Source organism: Cydia fagiglandana, chromosome 17 (genome assembly GCF_963556715.1).
Source record: "Cydia fagiglandana chromosome 17, ilCydFagi1.1, whole genome shotgun sequence".
Classification (NCBI taxonomy): Eukaryota; Metazoa; Arthropoda; class Insecta; order Lepidoptera; family Tortricidae; genus Cydia; species Cydia fagiglandana.
The window spans coordinates 5,491,324-5,513,977 of NC_085948.1; the positions used below are offsets into that span (position 1 = coordinate 5,491,324).

Consider the following 22,654-nt stretch of genomic DNA (forward strand, 5'->3'; position numbering starts at 1 on the left):
TAGAACATATTCTAGATATCTTTCCAGGTATCCACTTAATTTCATGTCTCTCTAGTTGGACAGCTTTTTTCCATAGTTCTCTGCGAATATCATCTTGTGGGAATCTGAATGGAAAGTAATGTAAAATGATTATATCAAATTTGATTATTAATTTGAAATAATTAGGTAGTTTTTTTACAGCTCCATCTCATGAAATAAAAAAGGAAAATACAAATCTGTAAGAAAGAATTCATTACTACATTTATATTATATAGAAAATACCTAAACCAAGCACAAGTTAATAAAATAGTCTACTTCATTTGGCATAACACCATCCCTATTATCCTCGCAATTTAAAAAGTCGTATGTTGTTATGAAAGTCGTATGCAGTTGTTACGTTTTAGCTTAGCACGGTAGTATTGAAAACAAATCGTCATGTTTATTCCAAATTTTACTGAAGTTATCTGTTTACTACAAGTGAAAAGTGATTCCAGTATCCTTGGTATGAACTAAAATAACTTCTGCACCACTTCACGACACATGAAGACATTTTTAATTACAAAAAAACGTTGTTTTTATAAATCAATTTAGCCATCCGTCACTGACTGTCATCTCGGACGAACTGAAGTTGCGAATCGAATAGTTTGTAAGCACCGCCTACAATCGAATAGTTTACGTTGGGTCATAACTGAGCGGACAGAATACTTCCATGTATATCAGTTCGCTGGCAATGGCAGAATGGAAATTTTACTAATAATAATAGGTATTAAACACAATATTAAATAGTAGCACTATATCAAATTCATATCATAACTGATTTGTTTATAGATTATTAAAACTGCATTTCCTTTTATAAACACAATACGGGATACTCCGACACTAAAAGTGTAATCACATTCAAATTTTCACCATTAATAATAAGTAATAACAATAACAGAATACGATATACTGGCATGTCACAACATTTTCTTAACGACCCCGACAACGTATTTCAGAAAGTCGTTATTGCTTTAATTATAAAGTCTTATTTTGAATAATCCGTCTGCATAATTCCCATTGTAAGTTTGCGATCGCACCGCGTGGATTATCGTTTGACAATGTTCAGTCACCTTACATACCTATATCACACGCTAGCATTCTCTTCAAATCCAAACCTTGTTCCCTTGTAAAAAGGTCGTGTTTCTATATCATTATGATTAGTTACGAGGTTGTAAAAATTATCGTTTCGATTACGTGTATGTAGTATACTTATTATCTCAACTGTAAGCCGTTTGGGCCATTGTAATAATTATCGCCGTCGATATCGGTGACGGCTTCTATTTTTTTTTTTTTATTTAGTGTTAATTGCAATGATTTCTCGTATACCGCCGTTTTCGTGGTGCTTGTCTAATGCCGTGGATGAAAACTGGTAGGTTTTCTTTGAAGTATTATGTTTAATGTTTTGTATTGTTTTGGATAAAGATTTAAGTGCTACCATATGCTACTCGTATCATAATAATAAACTTTAATGATTTTAATGAAACAATTTACGAAATTTGGTGTCCTATTGACTATTATATCTACATAGTTTCATGTACGTATGAAATGTTCCCTTTAGTTTTTTTTAAAGAACCAGTTACAAAACTAAGAAAAGCTAATATTAATTCATACATACATACATATAATCACGCCTATTTCCCTATTTACATGCATTTAAATAAAGACCAAAAGTACCTAATGTTAATGTAAATGATGTACCTATACTGCGGTTTTACAATAATAATTTGAAATGTTATTTAATGACTATTATTTACTAGCTCGCGGTGAATGGATTCGCATTATTTTTCGTACCATTATTTTATCATTTATAGCGTTAACTATAAAACAATTGTTTTATTTTTACTGTTTTATGTATTTTTCAACTGCAAAAGTAGTAAGACCAAAAACGATGTTACAGTTTTCTGTAATGCATTCACTTTATGTAAAAAATTATGTCATAAAGAAGGCTATTTAGATTTCATTCAAAATTGCCAATTTTTAAGAGAATAAAAATGTATTGAAATTTGACTATCTAAACATGTTTTATTTGCTGGCTCTGTGAGCTGTAGATCTCGCGAGTATAACTTAGAACTAAAGACATGTATGGCTCCGCCATTTAAAAAAAGATATAAAACTGATTCGACAATGAATCTATTAATTCATCGAACCTGCTCACAAAATTTCACGAGAATCGGTTGAGAATTGCGACCTGTAGAGGAGAACATCCGGACCGAAAGCATTTTTGCCCGGTGGCCGAATAGCACAGGCACCTGCCGCGATAGCAGAGGACGCCGGTTCGATTCCAGCCTGGGGCACTGGAGGCCTCGGTCACTTTTTCTTAATATATGACATATTTATTTCAGTTCAATCTTATTAGGGTTCCGTACCCAAAGGGTAAAACGGGACCCTATTACTAAGACTTTGCTGGCCGTCCGTCCGTCCGTCCGTCTGTCACCAGGCTGTATCTCACGAACTGTGATAGCTAGACAGTTGAAATTTTCACAGATCAGAAATCAGATCAGAATTTTTTATTTATTTCTGTTGCCGCTATAAGAACAAATACTAAAAATAAAATAAAATAAAGATTTAAATGGGGCTCTCATACAACAAACGTGATCGTTGACCGAAGTTAAGCAACGTCGGGCGGGGTCAGAACTTGGATGGGTGACCGTTTTTTTTTTTACCTTTTTTTACATTATGGTACGGAACCCTTCGTGCGCGAGTCCGACTCGCACTTTTTTATTTTTATGATCACGACGATAATAGTGATGAAAAACCCTATGTTATTATTACAGCTACGCCGTGGTGTCAGAGTACTACGGGCGCGGCTTGTTCAACAAGCTGACCGTCATCACCGACGCGCCGCCCGCCCCCGCCCCGCCCGCCCCCGCGCCCCGCGCCGCCCCCGCCCCCGCCCCCGCCCCCGCCGCCTACGGCCCCGGCGCCGAGGCCAAGCTGCGCCTGCAGGAGGGACAGAGCAAGCAAGGTACCATACCCCTGTTCTTAAAACGTAGCAGGCCCTTGTTAACAATTTGTTCCTTACTAATGCTCTAGTTTCATAGGATAGCGGTGCCGTCCTATAGCGGCCGTCTCCATACTAAATAATACTGCTAAATATGAATGTCGTAATATTTGTATGGAGACGGCCACTATATGACGGCACCGCTATCCTAGGAAACTAGAGCATAACACTTAAAAATGTCAAAATGATTTATTATCGGCATTTCAGATTTGACAAAAGTTAATACAATTTTTCTGCTGTATTCCTATTATTCATTCAATTTGGCGGTTTTTTAATAATTTTATTCACTTTAAATTGAAACTGACAGGTGATCACAATACACAATAAGTGTTTTGTTTTAACATATTGATATTTTTTATTGTAATATTTATCAATTCGTGATCATTATTCTTACAACGATGCTATATTAATACATATATAAAAGATTCATGCATTATATATAATTATATTACTCTATAATATACTGTTTACTAAATATCCTCACTCTAATTTTCCAGTATTCGTGCCAAACGCCACCAAGCAAGTAGCACCGAAAGGAACCTCCGTGATCCCCGTACCCGAAGGCCGCATGCGTCTCATAGAACAACAGCAATACAGCTCCAGTCTAGAAGCCAACATATCCCGACTAGAGCCCAGAGTACACAACCCCACCAGAACCTCTCCCCTCGCCTCACCCACGCCTAACAGAAAAATGGAGCCGAAAAGCCTAGGGCAATCACCAAAAATATCATCAGCTATTAGTAATGGGGCAAATAAAAACCCGTTCGAGGACACGTACGATGACACGAAAAACCCGTTTGCTGATGATGAGAGTGATCCCACGAACCCGTTTGGAGAGGACGACGATTATGATAGGAATCTGAACCCGTTCTCGTGAGGTTAGGACAGTGATCTCAGTACTTTAGGAATTTGAGCGAGCCCTGAGTGATCCTTGGTGAATGGTGGGCTTATGTTGCCTTGGTTAAAAGTTTACCAACGGGCCTAACCGACCACTGACTAACAGGCCGCCGGACGATATCGGCCTGTCAGAACAAAAATTTGACAGTTCCGAACAACGGACCGGCCGATATCGTCCGGCGGACTGTTAGTCAGCGGTCGGCTTAAGGGCTAGTTACACCAACTATAATTAGCGGACTGATAAGGGATACGCGTCACGCAGCAGAGTTATATGAAACTTCACATGCAATAAAATTTAGCGAACGCTTTAACGGTAACAGACGGTTTGGTACCGACCCTAAGATGGTCACGCGTTTGTTATCGTGGCCATAACTTTCCCAACAAGTATATGTAAGCGCAAGATTGATGCACCGCTCCATGATAAAAATGCTATCATCATAATATATGTGTAAAGGACTAAAAAGGGTTTTTATACTAAATAGCGAAGACAAGGCGTGTTATGGCCAACTTTCTTGGGCCCGAATATTCAAACTGTTTGGAGCCATGCTCATGCATGTTGCCATTGCCAGTAACTTAGAGTTTTATAGGAAATTATTATTTACTATTCTTATTTTGTTAAATTAGTTTTTACTCCGAAGTACTCAACTTATATTTATGATATTTGTGTTTGTTTAAATTTCGGCTCAAGGATGACTTGTGATGGTACATACGGATCTTAAGGACATCTAAACAAATACTTATAAACAATAACATGCATGTGACTTTGGTCGTATAACCAATAATACAACTCTAGATACAAAAGCATTCATCATCAGCATTGATCGCATGACCGAACCACGTGGGTTTAAAATACAAATATTTATCTCTCGTCCTGTAAATTTTTTTAAGGAACTTCTCGGTTCTGCCCGATGTGCTCAATTAAGACACTTTTGATCCGATTTAGAAATTCCTGGGTAGGTACCACGTAAAGTTTTTTCACTGAAAATATTGATAAGGCGAAGCTACCGGGCTCAATAGCTATGGCCAAGGTTCTTTAGTCAGATATCGTTTTGTATATCTTCTGGAGCCTGTATTGAGGTCGATAACGTGGAAAAGTAATTTTACAATCGCCTGTCTCTCACACTGAAATGGGAGATGACACCTATTTGTTTAATTTCAAATTATGTGATGTTTGTAGCCGTTTAGCTAAAGCACGCTAGGTTTTTATGTATAAGTATGTCTACCTCGATAGATGCAAGTTAATATTGAAAACTAGGTACTCCATCACGCATAACAGACACTAGACAGTAAGAAAGTCGATCCAAAACTCATTTTTAAACAAACGTATTCTCGCGTAGTAAATGTACAGCCTGGCAAAAAAGAACAGAAATTAAAAAGTGGCAACACTGTAGAGTCGTCCCTTTCAAACCAATACACATAAGAAAACGGGACGACACTACAGTGTTGCCACTTTTTAATTTCTACTCTTTTTTGCCAAGCTGTACGTGTACACTGATTCCAATGATATTACTTACGGCTGTTATGCGTTGTGAAGCAAAACTGCATCCCTAAGGGCTGATATCCCGGTGCGCGAACTCGCATGCGATGATAGTTACATTGCGGACTGATGGTTACGTTCAATTCGACCGACCGATCAAAAACCGCAATGTAATGAAACTCGCATGCGAGTTCTCGCATCGTCTAAATGAGCCCTAACAATTCATAGTGTCATATCCTTACCTGATTATTTACCTACTCACACATGTTCGAAATCGCATGTTCGGCGCCACTTGAATGTCCTCTTACGCCCCTCATTTCTAGTTTGAACTCGCAAAAAATAGAGCATAGCTCGCTCCATTTGAGTGATAAAAGAGTTTTTCACCACACCAGCTAGGAAAGGCTTACTTTGCACTTCAAAAACTGATAGCAAAGTTGCATTTTATTCACATGTGAGGCAAAGTAATCAAATGCAAATTTTGAATCGTTTTCATATGTTTGCTGGTAGAATTGACTTTTAAATGATGATTTTGGATGATAAATATTTCATAACGTTCAATTTGGATTTGATTTTGTTTGATATTTTACATTTAATATTTGTTCAGGTTGGTGTGGTGAAAAATTTTGTGTTTCACTCGGAGGCGAATTTTGTTTAACCCTCGTGCTTTGAAACCCTCGCAATGCTCAAGATTCCATTTTCGAACCACTCGCTACGCTCGTGGTTCAATTTTGGAATCTTTCGCTTGCTCGGATATCAATATTAGCACGAGCGGTTAAACAACAATTTTGCCCCCTTGTAAAACAAATAACTATTTTTACAGCGTAGCGACTTGTTTACAATGCTACAAAAATAATGCTTCTCCACTAATCATAGACCACCTCAAGGAGCATACGAGACAATCGAGGTCATTACAGATAAGCGCTCCTGTACTAATTTAGTTGCCCCCACAACATAAAATAATCTTTAGGGGTGTACCGTGTACCCGGGCTATTGTAGTGTAAAATGGTGTAGAATACAACACAGTTGTGCTGTTCAAATCGTAGCATTTTACAAGTAAAATTGCACCTATTTGTGGTGATCTCGTATTCTTTGTAAATGATTCATAGTGCGGCGTCTGTGTATTCTGTGCCACTAACGACGTCTCGTATAGACAGACAATAGACGAAGATTGTCGAGACCAGACTTCAAAACACCGGACGTTTGATATAAGATAATTAAAAAATAAACGCTTTAATTATTAGGTTTACATCATTTATGAGTGCTATGTTATATGGATTGTATATTGCGCAGAATTCTTCGAAATGTCCTACCATTCAAATTATTTACAAGAAAATCAATGTGATGTACATAAATATTATGTTATTTATAAAATGTATATTGCCTTTTAAAGTATTCCTTTTGTATACTGGTGTGTAATAATCCGTTGATAATAAACAAAAATAAGTAAACGTATATATGTTTTATTTTATTGATGTCACGCTATATTTTTATGTCAATGGAGTAATAATAATTTATTTTACAAGGGGGCAAAGTAAGTAGTTGTTTAACCGCTCGTTGCTACCCGAGCAAGCGAATAATTCCAGTGGGATCTTGAACGTAGCAAGGGTTTCAAGGCACGAGGGTCAAACAAATTTTACCACCAAGTGAACACAACAGACTAAGAATATTAAAGCCCATATCCAAAAGGAATCCCATATCCAAAAGGCCCTCAAGGTATCCCTAGAGTTGAAGCCAATATAAGACTAGGTATATTTCCATTGATATAACTAGAACAATTATCGAGTAAAAGAGCTACAACAGAGGTTCCCAATCTTTTTCAGTCCGCGGCCCACATTTTGGGAGCCCCTGAGCTACAATGTATACATACTTCACTATATTTCAGTGATCGCTAAAATTGCTTTTGCATGGATAACACATTTACACCACTAATTTAATGCGGATTATTAATATCGTATGGCGGTTACACACTGGTTAAAAAATATACAAATATTACAGAAAGTATTCAAAATTTACACATATGCAGGTATAATGAGATGTTATTTAATGCGCATGGGAAAGGGTATCAAAGGAAAACAACGGTTTGGAAATTTTCAAAGCATTTTATTTATGACCTTTAACACTGTGTATAATATATTTTGATAGTACATTTAGAGCAATGAGTAATATTACCAATCATTACATTGTTCTTATTTTCATAAATTGAATGAAATTTATAAATTATATGTAATATATAATTTTCAATATCATTCTCGGCCAACAATCAACAATCACTATCGTAATCACTCGGGCGCTCTTGATCAGAGGGGCTACCGCGAACCACGTTCGTCGTGTTGCCTCTCTGTCGCACTTGTAAATTCGTACGTAAGTGTGACAGGGAGGCAACACGTCGAACGTGGTTCGCGGTAAGCCCTCAGATCAGCGCCTCAACCGAACAGACCAACCGAACGAAAGCAACGAACTGAACAACACTACCCTATAAAAATAGCGGTATAGCTTAAAGAGTATACTCTATAAAAATATATATAATCCAGCGTCAGCTGTTATCTCTAATTTAAAAAGACCTTTATTCGAATTACAAAAATATAACGAAATAACTTAACGTAAGCTTCGCAAAATAAATTTCCAAAAAAATCTATTTCATAAACAGTTGCACCCACAACACGACACACCCGTGATTTCCTGCTCTATGTCTCTACGTTAACATCATTTTGCTATGCAAAATACATCACTAGTTATTTGAGAAAGTAAATAGTTACAAACTTTGGAATGTACACAAAAATGACTAGAAATAAAAGGTATGTAAACGATAATATAGCGTCGCGTGACGCGAGATCTCCTTTCGTTGCGGTGTCGAGAAAATAAACAAGATACATACCAATTAAACTCGCTGCCTATAATATATATCTTTATCAGTGGTAAGCACATAGTCAAATAGATAAAATAACAATATCCTGATGCTATTCGAACAAAACCCCCAGATTCATGTAAGATAATCTCGACGACAATTATAGTAATAATTTTAAGAAATATAACACACAGCATGTCTAGACTTGGATAATACTTTTTTGATCTTAACCTATAATAGACTATGCTAAATTATTATCGGGATATTCTCTAGGGTCCACCGAGCCGCTACAGCCAGGGCTCGGCGTAACTCAGGCATATCAAATCAACTAGGAAATATTTACAACGACTAAACGTCACAAAAAGCTTACTTTGTCAAGATGGAGTTAATGGAAATATAAAACGAGTCACCTAGAAGCGATAGTATAGTGACAATATTAGATATATCAACATTTATCGAAGCAGTAACGAGAGTAAGCATTGCTCGGACTGATAGGTACATCGAAACAAGTTATTCAAAGAAATATCATCCATATAAAACTACCGTCACATCGATACTAACTACGCTATGTTTCCTGTATAAATATTAGTGTGAACTATGGAGCGGTCGAGTGACGTGTATATGTATATGTACCACGCTGAGTGTACGACATTCACGGAACAGAACAACTTTTACTTACTATCTAACATTGTGACTGACAAATATAATGTTTTAATTGAATCTTTCAAGTCAATTCTCGGGGCCGAAGATTAGTCTGAATAAATATAGATTGTATGGATAATCTGACATACAAATCTGCTATCACGGCACCGAGGATTGGCAGATCAGTTTCAGGATTGGAGGGTATTAGCACAGTGTCGCTATGTAGCTACTCTATCACATATAATGTACTACACAGAGAGCACGATGACTAGAACCGGTCGGAATGTTTGTGACACGCGCCATGATGGCGACATCTGCTGTCGTTAACATTAGCCTACTTTATACAATCCATTCGAACATACCTAAGTATATCACTAAAGGAACCTAACAAAATTTAAGGTATAACAGAAAATACAAATAATCTACCAAATAAGTAGTGTTAAATGATGTATAATTTCTTGGAACGCGTATTCTACATTTAACTACAATGTTATAATTATTATTATGTATTTACAATCAATTCTAAACGTGAAACGAAACGTTACGTATGACGTCATACGGACACCGCCACATCGAATTGGCTATTTGAGCCTCAAAATATATTTACTCTACCGTTCGGGTCATACGTATATACAAGGTAAATTACATTAATAATGTATCCAACATGTGAAGAAAATCTATATAGGTATTTTTAGTTAATTTGTCTTTTCACAATACATTCATTTAAATTCATATATCTCGCCGTAGGTTTGTTACAAAATGGAGTCTATCTGACATCGCCGGCGTACGTTTGTGCGCAATTGAAGCTTATACTCGGAAGAAATAAATAGTACACGTTGTAAATACGGCACAGCTAGCACGTCGCAGGAAATAAAATGTTCCATTCTCAATCAAAAGGATACTTATAGACGGTTGTCAAGAAGGCGTTATTTCGATATAGCTTCAATTTGAAATCGACCTTATTGACAACAGACAATGCGGTACCTTTTGGTTAAAATGGTCACAAGTAGTCTGAAACAGCTTAACATGCCTAGGCGTGTTTAGCTATTTTTCACTTTGCTCTTTAAATTACCAACCATGTAAACAATTTAGAGATCCTACGACGTGAGAAGCTCTGCTACAGTTGCATATTACCGGGCGTTTGCCGTTTACGAAAACAGCAAAAGTTTAATAATGTAATAACAGTAAAAAATAGTATTGCTGGTGGTATTTGTATATAATTTACCACGAATTAAGTACTCGTGAAGTGATCTGCAGCTTATAATATCGATAAATAGCTTAGCGATAGAGCTAAGATGTAAGCGCCCAACTAAGTATTACGGCAACATACTTAACCTAACCATTACACCTTATTTGTATTGCAATACGGATTATAATTGTTTAAGTTACGTTTGTTGCCGTAGGTACTGACCACAATCATACTCTCACTAACAATATCTAGTATATAAACATTCACTATGGCCGAGATAGAAATACTTGGAATACATTATTGCATTACACAGTTCTCCGAACTCACAAATACCAGATAACTAACGTATAATAAATAACGTAATATAATAATAACGTGCATCCTTTTGCATATTTGAAACAGCTCAAAAGAGTCTTGTACAATTATTGTTCCTGATTGTTAAAATTCGTCATTTTCATGTTACCCTTCTCTTAGTGCCGGCTTGGTCCCGCCTCTGACATCACTCATAATCTGTTTGTAACGTACTAATCAACATATATAAACGTATATGACTATTACGTATAAATCGTATATAGCATTAAATGCATTTGTTTTATAATACTGTCAATAAATTGGGGATATGCTAAAATAATTGATCGCGTCTGGACTTACTATAGTTTAAAATTATGTTTCTGTGGTCCCTAAATTCTTCAAAAGTAATGTATTGAAATATTCAAATAAAATGAATCCGTGGACCACTCTTCTAGCTTCTTCTCGTAAACGTTCTTCATATTTAGGCCTTATGGATTGAAAGACAAAAATATGTAAATATCCATGCCATCCATATCCATACCAAACCAGCCGAAATTTCATCTAATAAACCTCTTACGGATGTCAATTTGGTTTGACTAGTTAACCAGTTTCTATCATGTATTATCATACGAGGAAGACAATCATGACTTTTACGTTCCTTTTCAAACTTGAAATCCTCATACTCGTAGGTATATTGAATCAACTCTCGGTCTATTTAATAGTTCAATTGGCCGATTTTAAAAGTTTTTTAAAGAACGAAACCATTTTTTCTACAAGAACCGCTAATATAGTATCTAAAGAAGATTGTTTAACCTTGCTGGTTTTAATTTCATGATTTGGATAAAATTGTCTATAAGGCTTAATAAAAAGTCTAAAATCGTTAGGGGAGACAGGTTTCAATCCTAATATACCCAAAGACCAATTAGTTACATTGCCGCGAATCGCGAGATTCGCTAACGATACCTAAAACTTTCGGGAAAAAGAGATCGGTAAACCATTTACAGGGACGTACCCACTGAAATCGCTCAATGACACCTTTCACTCACGACTCTCCGCTCTCGAACCGCGCGAACCGTCAAAACTACTCGGAATATCCGGCTTTCTTTCGCGCGAACCGACTCAGAAACAGAATGAACAAGCCCTAGCAGTTTCAATGGCAAGGATGCACGTCAGTACGCTGGCTGGAGGCGATGCGCTTAATAAACGAGGATAGACTCCATGGTGAGGTCTCATGCGGGCGCTGGTGCGGCCGCCTTGTCGCCGCGCCGCGCCGAGCGGGACCTGCGGCACGACAACTTCATCGTGTATATTGATCTGGCTTGAGCTTGCTAGCTCTTAAATTAGTGTTGGAAATAAGAAATAGTCTTGGAAAGTACCGAAGCTGAAGAAGAATCAATCTTACACAAAATTTAGCACTTATATCATACAAATTTCATATTCTAATGTAAATGAAACATAAAAGTACTAAGTGAGGACAGACTATTTCTTATTCTACATAAAGATATACGGTTTAACCCCTGGAGTCCAATATCGCACATACATTTCATACAAAATGTATGAAAGATTAAAAACCCCTGGAAATCGGAGGGTTAAGTCGTCAACATTTAAAATAGGGAGAGAAAAAACTAATTCAACATGCAAAAAGAAATCGATAGTTTTAGTGTGTGAAATTAGGGTCGTCAACAATGCATATTGTAATACCAACAGTCCCTCAAATGTTACCTATCTATTGGAATTAGTGAAAGTGAAATTTTTTATTCTTCAATTTAGGCATATTACAATGCCTTACAAATTCTAATAATTATATACGTTGATTGGCTTAAAAATCATTTGAGATAAACAGTTTTTCGCTAAGTACTCAAACTAGTAAATTTAACTTGCCAATGATTAGAAGTGAATGGTTAGAAGTACAAGAATATGAAATGCTCACCTGATCTGTCCAGCGAGTAGCGGGTTGATGGCGTACAGCCAGTCGTGGACTTCCTTGTCGCCCAGCGTCTGCAGCAGGTAGCCGCGCTCCTTGCTCACAACGCTGCAACAATACAGAAAAAAAACGTCACACTACAGATTACTTAAAATTCAAAAATATAATACCCACGGTCCCGAACTCGCAAATCCATCTCGCTCGTGCTTACGCTCAGTAAGATCGAGAGAAGAATACAGTACGGGGTACTAGAAAAAAAAACAACAGAATGAAAAATATAAAATCCTGGTCACGGCACCAAATTGTAACTGCTCCCCGTAGATGTTGTTACCTGAAAGTGTTGGGCATCCGCACCATCTGCTCCTGGTCTTCGGAGTATTCCACGTGGGCGTTGGCGAGGTTGATGACGGCGCGCTCGATGGGGTCGCGCTCATCGCGGTAGATGAACACGTAAGGCCGGCGGACCACCTGCAACGGATTGTGTTTTTAGTAATATTAACGTAGTAAAATGCCTTTTTACTGATGCATTTTTTTAGTGAATTTCGTGATATTCTGCTAAGAATCACGGACAAATGCAATCGTTTTTCTATTAGGATCGAAATGATCGGTTACACCATTGAAGTGCATTCCACGGAATTGTTTACCGTAAAACGATTTTCGAGAGGTTTCAGTTCCTCTTTATCTGATAAATTGGTACCAAAATATTTAAGATTTTATAATGGAGATAACTTTATAGGATAGAACCTATGTAAGGTCCTTTCAGAGGACTTCTTCAGCTGAGGTTTCTGCCGACCTAGCCAAGGTTACAATCGTTATCGCTTCGACAACGACAAGCATTATGTCTCACTATCACTCTTCCGTATTAGTGTGACAGTGACAATTGCGTTTCGATCGCTACGAAGCGTTAGCGATTGGCATCTTGGCTACGCCGCCTGGTCCCGCACTCACCAGCCACCGCTTCTTCCAGCCGTGCGTGCCGTGCTGCAGCACGTTGAGGTGTCCGCGGCGCGCCACGGCGGCGGACACGCGCACCTCCTCGCAGTCGGGCACGTACAGCGCGCCGCCCGCGCTCAGTTGGGCGCCACCCCAAGCCGCCATTGATTTCTCTAGGAGCGCGCGCTCCGGTGAGCATAGTCTATAAAAAAACAATTGATTTGATTTATAGTAATTATAATCTAAAGGCTCCTACACACAATGTCAGCAGTTCAGCAGTATTCCCGGCGGGTATTTGAGCCACCGGGCCTGATTACGGGCGTGGCAAAAACCCGTCCTCGCCGGTTGTGCCGCCGATATAGTGTGTAGGAGCCTTAAAGGCATAAAAACCGTCCCAAAAAAAGATAAGCACACATAGGCCCCTTGACTCATACTGAGTATAGTTAGTTGATCGCGTGCGTGTTGTAGTAGGCGTGATAGGGCGTTATTTTCAAACAACTGATCCACTACTAAAGATTTACCTGAGATACCCAGTAACATAGGAGAATGTATTTATTGAATAACTGTTTTCAATCAGATAATCTTATTGGATCACTCAATTTTACTATCAAGCATTTACTTTATTTATATTATATATCAGTGTACAGGAGTAATTCGGGTATAATATTCAGCAATATTAATTTCTATCAAACAATTTCGAAACCCCGTAACTTTATGAATCAGTAAATTCGTGAAGTGAACATTATAAGCGATAAGCCCCAGTTAATACAAATAGTAACACCTGACTGTGTAATATCACAGGAAAATAAATCAAAAAGGCAGTAACTAGATGCATGTAGCGTAAGTTTGAGAGTAGTAAGTAGATGTTTTTTTAAGTGGAGTCGAACCAAGTTAACTCTGCACAGGCTCTGCAGTGACAGAGTGTGGACGTCCTACTTTAGCTTTAGTAGTCAAGTGACTTTTACAGCTGTAGGTACTTCCACACTTAGTCACATCAAAGTCTATGCGAAATTAGCTTAGCCGGACCCTAGTACCTCAGAATTATCGACGCAATAGTCCAAGGGTATGGCGTGCATGGAAGTGGGAGCCGGGCGGGATACGATAAGAAGCTAAGGAAAAACATCAAATAAAAGTCCACTTGAGTAAAAGCCAAGCGACTTTGTAAAAAAATTAAAAGTGGTGGCATAAAACAAAACATTAGGAGAGATTACAAAACAAATAAAAGATATATTAAAGAAATTAGTAAAATAAAACACTCAATAATAAATACTACAGATGTAGTCCATAACTGTTTCCTATCGTATTTTCTCGGAAACGTTCGTATTTGTCGTGCTACTTCAGTCAATATGAGTACTTTTTGTACCGAGACTGACTGAAATAGCAAGACGCGTTCTTGAGTTTCCGTGAGAATACGATGGAAAATATGCACTACATCTGTATTAAAACGTTAAAAAAAATATTGGATTCGTTGGGGGTTTATAGTTCGTTTTTTTTAGCATTAGAAAGAACTTGCAAGAATGTAAGCGATCTTGACATGTCTTTTAATTGAAAAACGCTTTTTAAAAACCAAAAACTATTACTTATGAAAGCAGAAGAATATAAATGATCGTATTAGATTCATAATTGTTACATATTTGCCGTAACTTATTTTTAAAATGTGTTTTTCAATTAAAAGACACATCAAGATTGTTTACCTTTTTCCTAATGCTAAAAAAACGAGGTATAGTTACTAACAATAATTTCAACGTGTGTTCTGTTAGGTTTTGGATATCTGTTCACAATGGATGAGTTTATATCTGAGTCATAGAGAAATATTGTAAGACAAGAATCATCATCACTCCATAAATCAGTTTTGGTACCAAAAAGACTATTATTTTCATAGTCGACATCTAGCATCGAGTAGCGGAATTATCAGTTCTGCTACTTGACAATAGACGGACGACCGACCGGAAAGTCTTATGTTGTTTAGCATTAGACTTTCCGGTCGGTGCTACATCTATTGTCAAGTAGCAGTACTGATAATTCCGCTACTCGATGCTAGATGTCGGCTATGAAAATAAAGTCTTTTTGGTAGCGGTGTACTGGTGTATGGAGTGAGCAATCTATGTATTTTTTTTCTCTATGTCTTAGTTGAGATGGCTTACAGTTACAGATAGATTAAAGCAGAGATGGCGTTGATACTCACTCGAAGCTGCTGGCACTATGTACGGAGGACAGCAGGGATGGCGTGGACACGTCGGGCGCGAGGCCTTCGTCCACGGGGGTAGCGGGCGACTGAGCGCCCTCCGTGTTATTGTTCATTCCTATCCGTCCTGTCGAAACACATTACTTGTTTATAGAAATTTATATTGTTTATACAGGGTGTCCTTAAAACCAATTTTTGAAGTGAAAACTTCTTTAGCGGCGCTGTGCACTGCTTTTTGGGATGGGGAAATTTTTTTAAAGTCGCGACAGGTCACGTGACCGACAGATTCGACAGATTCGACCTGATCGAAAAACTGTTACAATGTCATTGAGTTTTCACTTCTGCCGGCACTCCCGGAGTGCAACCCGTTGTTTTTTAAGTGTATTAAGTTCAGGGAGCGTTATAGAGTAATGCTAACGGGTCCGCGTGACCACCAAACCAGCCTATAGCAAGTTCCATAGAATGACTCTTTAGTGTAGTAAATAAGGTAATAAGCAAACCTTGTATGAGCTTGAGGAACTTGGTGGCGAGCTCTCGCTCGCGCGGCGTCATGTCCCACGGCTCGTACAGCGACTCGTCGCGCGCGTGCTGCTCGGCCGCCGCCTTGGCCGCCATGTTGCACACCTCCTGTAACCGGAATACGTGCTTGTACAATCTAATAAGTTTTTGGCAAAAATTTCATTTTTGGTACAAGCTTTTATCGCTGACTGTACTTTTCTTACGACAGACAACTAATACTCATCGAGACAATTCTAAAAACCCCTAATACAATTAGATCGCGTTGTTTTATCACAGAGTTCCTATGGCCACCTCTTGTCTCCGATCAGATCAGTTCGACAGTACCATATTATTGTATTGTCATCAGAACTACATACAGCTCCCAATTTTCATGACGCTACGATCCTTGGAAGATGGTTAAATTAGTTACCTTAGATTCCATTACATATTCTAAGAAATAAACATTTGTATTTGCATTTGTATAGTTACATACAGGTCGACCTTAGAAAAGCTTGTTAAAAACTCTTCCTCAGTAAAATTGTGGGGAGTTTTTAATGGTGGGCGCCATTGTAATACGACTAAAGGATCGACCACAATACGGTCAAAATACGGTAATGGTACGGAATCACAGTCACGTGCTGTAAGCGTACTAACAAACTAGTTTTTGTTTCTAGTGTACCGATACCTATAGCAGACACACAATGTAAATTTTTGACTGAGTGAATTTGTGAGTTTTTTTTTACCTCAAACGATGAACTATGGTGTGACTGTTTTCTATGTCTGCAATTCAAACTGATGAATTGATGATATCATACTACGGTCAGCGAAATACCAATGAATATATCGTGTCGCCGTCGGCTTTCAATGTATTGGTCTGTTTTGTCTGAACATTTCTTGAAATTCCCCCACTTTCCTCGGAAAGTGTGATAGATCACGACTAGCTGTTTTTATATCAGCTTATTTTGGTGTCCCAGTGCTGGGCACCAGACTAGCTCTTATATATGAAGGAACTGTACATACCTTCTCTGTCTTGGTGAAGTCGTTGGGCGCGACAGTGTTCTCGTGTCCGTGTCGCAGACGTTCGCGCAGTGCAAGGAAATGTCGCGTGCGCCCCACTTGTTCCAGTCGGGTCATTTTCTCGAGCTCCCACTGTTGAAAACAAAGTTTTGAATTGAGTATAGGTAGCATTCATACTTAGTAATATAATTTTTCATGCCAAGTTTCAACTCAGTCATAAACAAACCAAACCATGAGTTATGTTTATGGGGACGAGTTTGAAGCAAAAAACTTTGGAAAAATAACCACGTAAAGCCTAGGTAATATTTATTACTTGACGTCAAGATTAGGCGAGTAGGAGACTGTTACTTGCTCAGGGGCAAAAATAAACCAAAAATAAATAGCATAGTCTATTTAAATTTATTTGGAACATTAGCCTTCAATTTAAGTTAATCTTGTTATTACCTGGTGGTCGAATATAAGCGAGTCTCCGCGCGGACGCCAGCCGTGCAGGTTCTCCTCTCCTCGCACGTATGTGCCGCTCGTGTCTAACACGCGCCTTTGTCGTCGCTGGACACCTGTATAAATATACAGAAACTGTCAAAATCATTCGGAGATTCCTTTATGTCTGGTTATAGAGAATCATAAAATATGTTCGAAAAGTTCTACGACGCGGTTGGCGCCAAATCAATCTACAGTTAGACCGTTAAAAGTCTGCAGCGATTTTGATAGCCCACGCAGTGCATGTGTTATTTTAAACGTCAAACTTCTATGAAATTATGGCGTATTACACTGCGTGGGCTATCAAATCCGCTGCAGACTTTTATTGGTGTGACTATAACAGTTTGAAACGTACAAAACGAGTTTAAAGTGTTAGTATGAAACGACTTCGTAGGTGTGCTAAGCAGGTAATAGGGTAGGTAGTTTTGCCGACTGTACATAACACGATAGTAGCCAGTGGTGTGGTCCTGAGTGCGCTGTGTACCAGCCTTTCACTTCGCCCTACACTCCACACGGTCTCAATGATGACGGCCGAGTCGCCTGGGTGTATACTGACCGGGCTTGGTGTGCGGTGTAGGCTGGATTAATACAGTGTACTAATACCAAAGACATATGTAACTTCGTATAAGATGAATAAATTCTAAGGAAAAAACGTGCCTCGGAAATCAAGAAAAACTCATTCTCGGATAGATGCCGCACACACCTTTAGCCTATGCTCGGCTAGATGGCGTGACGACACTGTTTCATATTTAACAATTTTAACACATAGATTTCTCTCATTGTTCATTCACTCATGAATGAACAATGAGTTTTAGTTTTGAGTTTTAGTCGTGTGTCGAAAGATGGCAGTAAATGTACTGTGACTACAAAATTCACAATGACAGGACCCCTCTATACTATCTATTCTCTTTGCTAATACTAACCGGGTTCTAGGGGTCTGTAGTGAGCAGAGCAGACAGTACTGACCTGGCTCCAGCGCGCGGTGCAGGCTGAGCTCGTAGACGCCGGTGAGGCGGTCTGCGCGCGCGCACTTGGAGCCGAACAGCGCGCGGCGCAGCGAGCGGCCCGTGCGCGCCTCGCGCCCCACCACCACCAGCGACAGGTCCTTAGTGATGATGGCCGGCCGGGCGCAGTTCTCGACCTGACCATAAATTACCATCATTATCATCTATGTCAAAAAACGCTTAGTTAAGGTGTATATCTGGAGCATCGCTTTATATGCGTGCGAGACGTGGACGCTAACACAACGGGACAGAGAGCGATTGGAGGCCTTTGAAATGTGGTGTTGGCGGAGGATGCTAAGGATTAGCTGGACAGAAAGGAAGACGAACGAAGAGGTCCTGAGCATGGCAGGAGAGAAGAGATGCCTGTTAGACACAATAGCTAACAGAAGGGACAAGATGGTTGGCCACTTGATACGGCACGACAGATTCTTTTTAAACATCCTGGAGGGCAAGATTGAGGGGAAAAGACGCAGAGGAAGGCCCAGGCTCACATATCTCAGCCAAATAAAAGAAAAAGTTTCTGTCGTGTCGTACGAGGGAATTAAAAGGCTGGCCCAGCAAAAAGAAGAGTGGCGATTACTCCACCGACAAGAGCATAGCTCTTAAATACTGATGATGATCATCTATAACAGGGCTCTCCAAACCCCGGCCCGGCCGGTGTTTTAATCCGGCCCGCCAACAGCGTTCCAATCCGGCCCGCGGGAGCCAGGCTCAATAACTAACTAGGCTAACAGCATAACAGCAGCAAGCAGATAGATACACAACCCGACAATCGCCCGCGCGAAAATTCTGAGGTGCAATATGGCCCTCAGGTAAAAAAGTTTGAAGACCCCTGATCTATAATGGCTCTTCTACACGATGGAGCACCGGCCAATCCAAGTGACGCTATTATGCGTTAGAGGGAGCAAGTGATATTCTTATCTCATTCTACCGCATGCGGCGTCCCTTGGAGTGGACGGCGTTGGCCCATCGTGTAGAGGAGCCATAAGAACACTCACTTGGCCAAACTTGCGAAAATAGTGGGTCCCGACAATGTTCAAGTGGCCATTTGGAGTTTAGAAGTAATGTACATCCATTACTTGGTGGAATTTTAAGGCACAGTTATCACACAGTCTATAAAACGATAGCCATCCGACGAAGATAATCGTGATCAGACAGAGTTATAACGTATGCAGAGTGAAATTTGGACAAAGTTCAATATTGTTTTAAATAAAAAAAACACCATTATTTTTTAAAATAATTATGTTCTTATAATAATGTATATATCAAGGCTTAATGTATAAAATAGTTTACTCCCATGCGAGATGCTTTACGGCAGTTCTGTGGTACTTTGTCCATCGCTGTCGAAAACACAGATGTCGGCACTTTATTCAGCTCCGATTTTATTTTTCGAATCAAACTATGTACATTTTTCGGACGAAAATTATTGCAATATACTCGCCTCTTTAGATTTGCCCAAAAATCTTCTATAGGGCGAAGTTGCGGAACATTAGGTGGATTTGATGTCTTCGGTACGTATGGGATGTTTAACTCCGCCATTTTGCTAAGGGTTTTTTTGGAATAATGGCTTGAGGCTAAGTCTGGCCAAAACAATACATTTTCTCCTCTATGAATCGTATTTATGAAATCCCGCACTAATGGCAAACAACGCTCTATGTAGCGGTCGGCGTTCACAGCTAAACCTGATTCAAAGAATACAGGCTTAGACATTCCGCGTCGACTGATGGCAAGCCATAGCAAAACTTTTTTAAGAAATTTTGTATGCTCAACATATTTCACGTTCTCATCGGTTGGACCATTGGTGTTCTCTAAATAGTAATTGCCTTGCCACTCGTTTCCATCTAACGTGAAATATGACTCGTCATCCATAACGCAAGTGACATTATTTATAGCGTAAAATATTTCTTTGACTAATTTACGCAGCCGTACTTTCTGAGTGATTTCTTGGTTTTCAGAGACAGTGGGCTTAACTTTTCTACATCGCATATCGATGCCCATGTCTTTAAGATATTTTTTAACAGTTTTGCCGTCAGTTTTAAATTTTCTGCCGAGCTCTCTATAAGATTTTGGGACACGGCCGGCCGTAATTTTCTTTAATCGAGCTCTCTCCGAAACCTTGCTCAAGCTGGAATAGTTTCCAGAACCAGGCTTTCTAGCAGTGGTTTTCTTCAAGGCAAAGGACGCCAGAATATTGTAAATAGTGCTTCGACTCTCACCCATTTGCACAAAATATTCCACCACCTTTGATTTCGGCCATAGGGGATGGCTACTATAGAAATTACATACTGTTTGACGAAGGCGTTCTTGTTGATTTACCATAATTACAAAATTAAACACCCAATCTTTATGAGACTTACCAAACTGATTGACAGACATATTGACTTTACATTGACGACACATCTTTTTTATTTAGATTTTTGTGTTTTTATATTTTATATATACCAACTTTGTCCAAATTTCACTCTGCATACGTTAGTGCGAGAGGCGAAGGGTGGGTCGCGCGCACCTGAGCTGCATACAACGCCATCGTTAGTAGTTCGGTACTACATTACAGTACAGGTTCGGTTAAGGGCTAACGTGTCTTATAGACAGTGTCAATCTTGAGCAGTTGTGTAAAAGTCGGACAACTGTCTTGTGAGGCGTCGGAATTTACGCAAACATCAAAGACCGATGTCCACTGTTACTTTACACTGTAGTTATTACAAGTAGTTATAAAGAAAATTTTAGCAACTGATATCAAAACTTCAAATCTATCTTTGCAGTACTGCTTTGACTAAATAGAATTAGCAGACCTCTAATATTTAGATGATACTTAGTATATTATAACCAATATCTGGGAGACCTAGTTTTGCTCCGAAAAATTATAAAAACTCAAAAACCCTAGGGATAAGACCTAGCTAGATCGATTTTTCGGCCCCGAAAAAACTCCTACATATATAGCAAATTCTATCAAAATCGCTAGAGCCGTTTCCGAGATCCCCAAAATATATAAATATATATAGAAAAATTGCAAGTTTAAAGGTACCTATAAGATATAAAATTACAAGTTTAGTGGTCGTTACCTCGAGGTAAGCGCTAAGCGTGATGTAGACAACTTCTCCGTTGGCGCTAACCCTGTTCAGCAGCGGCGAGCCGTGGAGACTGCTGTCCCACGCCGCTTCAAACCTGATAAAACGTAATACAATTAAAACAACACACAATGTAGAATGTGATGTGAGGTAATTTTAGTGCTAGTTTTCGAACTTCGACTTTCCAAAATTGGATATTGATGTCATATTCCTCTTTTAAATTCCGATATTCAAAGAGTATGTTGTATTAGGGTTGACACAACTTGACATCCCTTTGCGTGTACGACCATAGATAAGTAAATTACTTGAATTTTGACAACCAACAAAATAATGGTATATTATTTATTATTTGTTTCATTTAAATAGCGCAAAAGGCGCTAACTTAAATTAGCGACCGTGACAGGACACGAACCTGCAATCTTCGTGTACACAAGAAAGGGATAGTATGATTCGTCCCTGAACCGCTTTCAAACCTCGGTTTTGTAGAAAGTTTCCTTTCTGTATAGTATTAGTAGTAGTAGTAGTGTATTATGTACATATTCTGTGGTTATACCTGAATACAGCCCGGTCGTCGAGCGTGGGCCTCTCTCCAGGGAAGAGTCCTAGCGACAGCGCGCCGTCTTCTTCGCCGTCCGCTGTGTCTTCGTTGGCTTCGGGCGAGTTGCGGATGCGGCCTGGAAATAAACACATGGTTAGTACGAGTAGAGGATATAAGTGTAATGACTCTTAATTTTCGTTGTTTAGTACAAATGACAAAGAACACAAAAATAAACTGTATCTGTCCTTGAATCCTGCTTAAACATTTTAAATCTTACTGGATTGTTTCTTGGTTGATTATTGCAAACTAAAAGCATTCGTATTAATGAATAAGTCCAAGAATCATAGACTAGGAATCCTCTAGACGGAGTTTAGAGCAATTATTTCATGCAACCGATGATGCCAAAAATGCGGGGGTGCACGGGACGAGGTGAGCGAAGTTCCGTGCCGTGATTGGTCCGTTCAAACGACGAACGAGTTCACGGACGTCACACAAAGACACTTTCGACTCGAACATGGAGTAAAATTACCGTATGCGTGGCAGAGGGGGTAGCGCGACTATGCTAAGTCTGGAGGATGTTTTGTCTGTGCCAAGAATACTAACTCAATGGCTGCGAAAAACTACCCCAACTTTCTTCTTATGGTGCC

The 22,654-nt window shown here is 39.1% G+C and overlaps 3 protein-coding genes across 3 annotated transcripts in view; 2 read left to right on the forward strand and 1 right to left on the reverse strand.

Moving 5' to 3' along the window:
- LOC134672988 (vacuolar protein sorting-associated protein 11 homolog) overlaps positions 1-6,843 on the forward strand; it is a 51,675-nt gene extending 44,832 nt beyond the window's left edge. Inside the window, exons 18-19 of the mRNA XM_063530947.1 lie at positions 2,793-2,983; positions 3,517-6,843. Of these exons, the coding sequence (XP_063387017.1) occupies positions 2,793-2,983; positions 3,517-3,896 (571 nt within the window). The 3' untranslated portion in view covers positions 3,897-6,843. The remainder of the gene's footprint in view (positions 1-2,792; positions 2,984-3,516) is intronic.
- Positions 1-22,654, forward strand: part of LOC134672869 (uncharacterized) — a 267,272-nt gene that overhangs the window by 98,667 nt on the left and 145,951 nt on the right. The gene's annotated exons all lie outside the window — the stretch shown is intronic.
- Positions 7,473-22,654, reverse strand: part of LOC134672984 (kinesin-like protein unc-104) — a 160,832-nt gene continuing 145,650 nt past the window's right edge. Inside the window, exons 30-40 of the mRNA XM_063530943.1 lie at positions 22,023-22,143; positions 21,464-21,566; positions 18,364-18,538; positions 17,362-17,474; positions 16,921-17,049; positions 15,903-16,029; positions 15,403-15,529; positions 13,233-13,419; positions 12,616-12,752; positions 12,291-12,392; positions 7,473-11,641 (exon numbers count right to left, since the gene is read on the reverse strand). Coding sequence (XP_063387013.1) covers positions 11,590-11,641; positions 12,291-12,392; positions 12,616-12,752; positions 13,233-13,419; positions 15,403-15,529; positions 15,903-16,029; positions 16,921-17,049; positions 17,362-17,474; positions 18,364-18,538; positions 21,464-21,566; positions 22,023-22,143 — 1,373 coding nt within the window. The 3' untranslated portion in view covers positions 7,473-11,589. The remainder of the gene's footprint in view (positions 11,642-12,290; positions 12,393-12,615; positions 12,753-13,232; positions 13,420-15,402; positions 15,530-15,902; positions 16,030-16,920; positions 17,050-17,361; positions 17,475-18,363; positions 18,539-21,463; positions 21,567-22,022; positions 22,144-22,654) is intronic.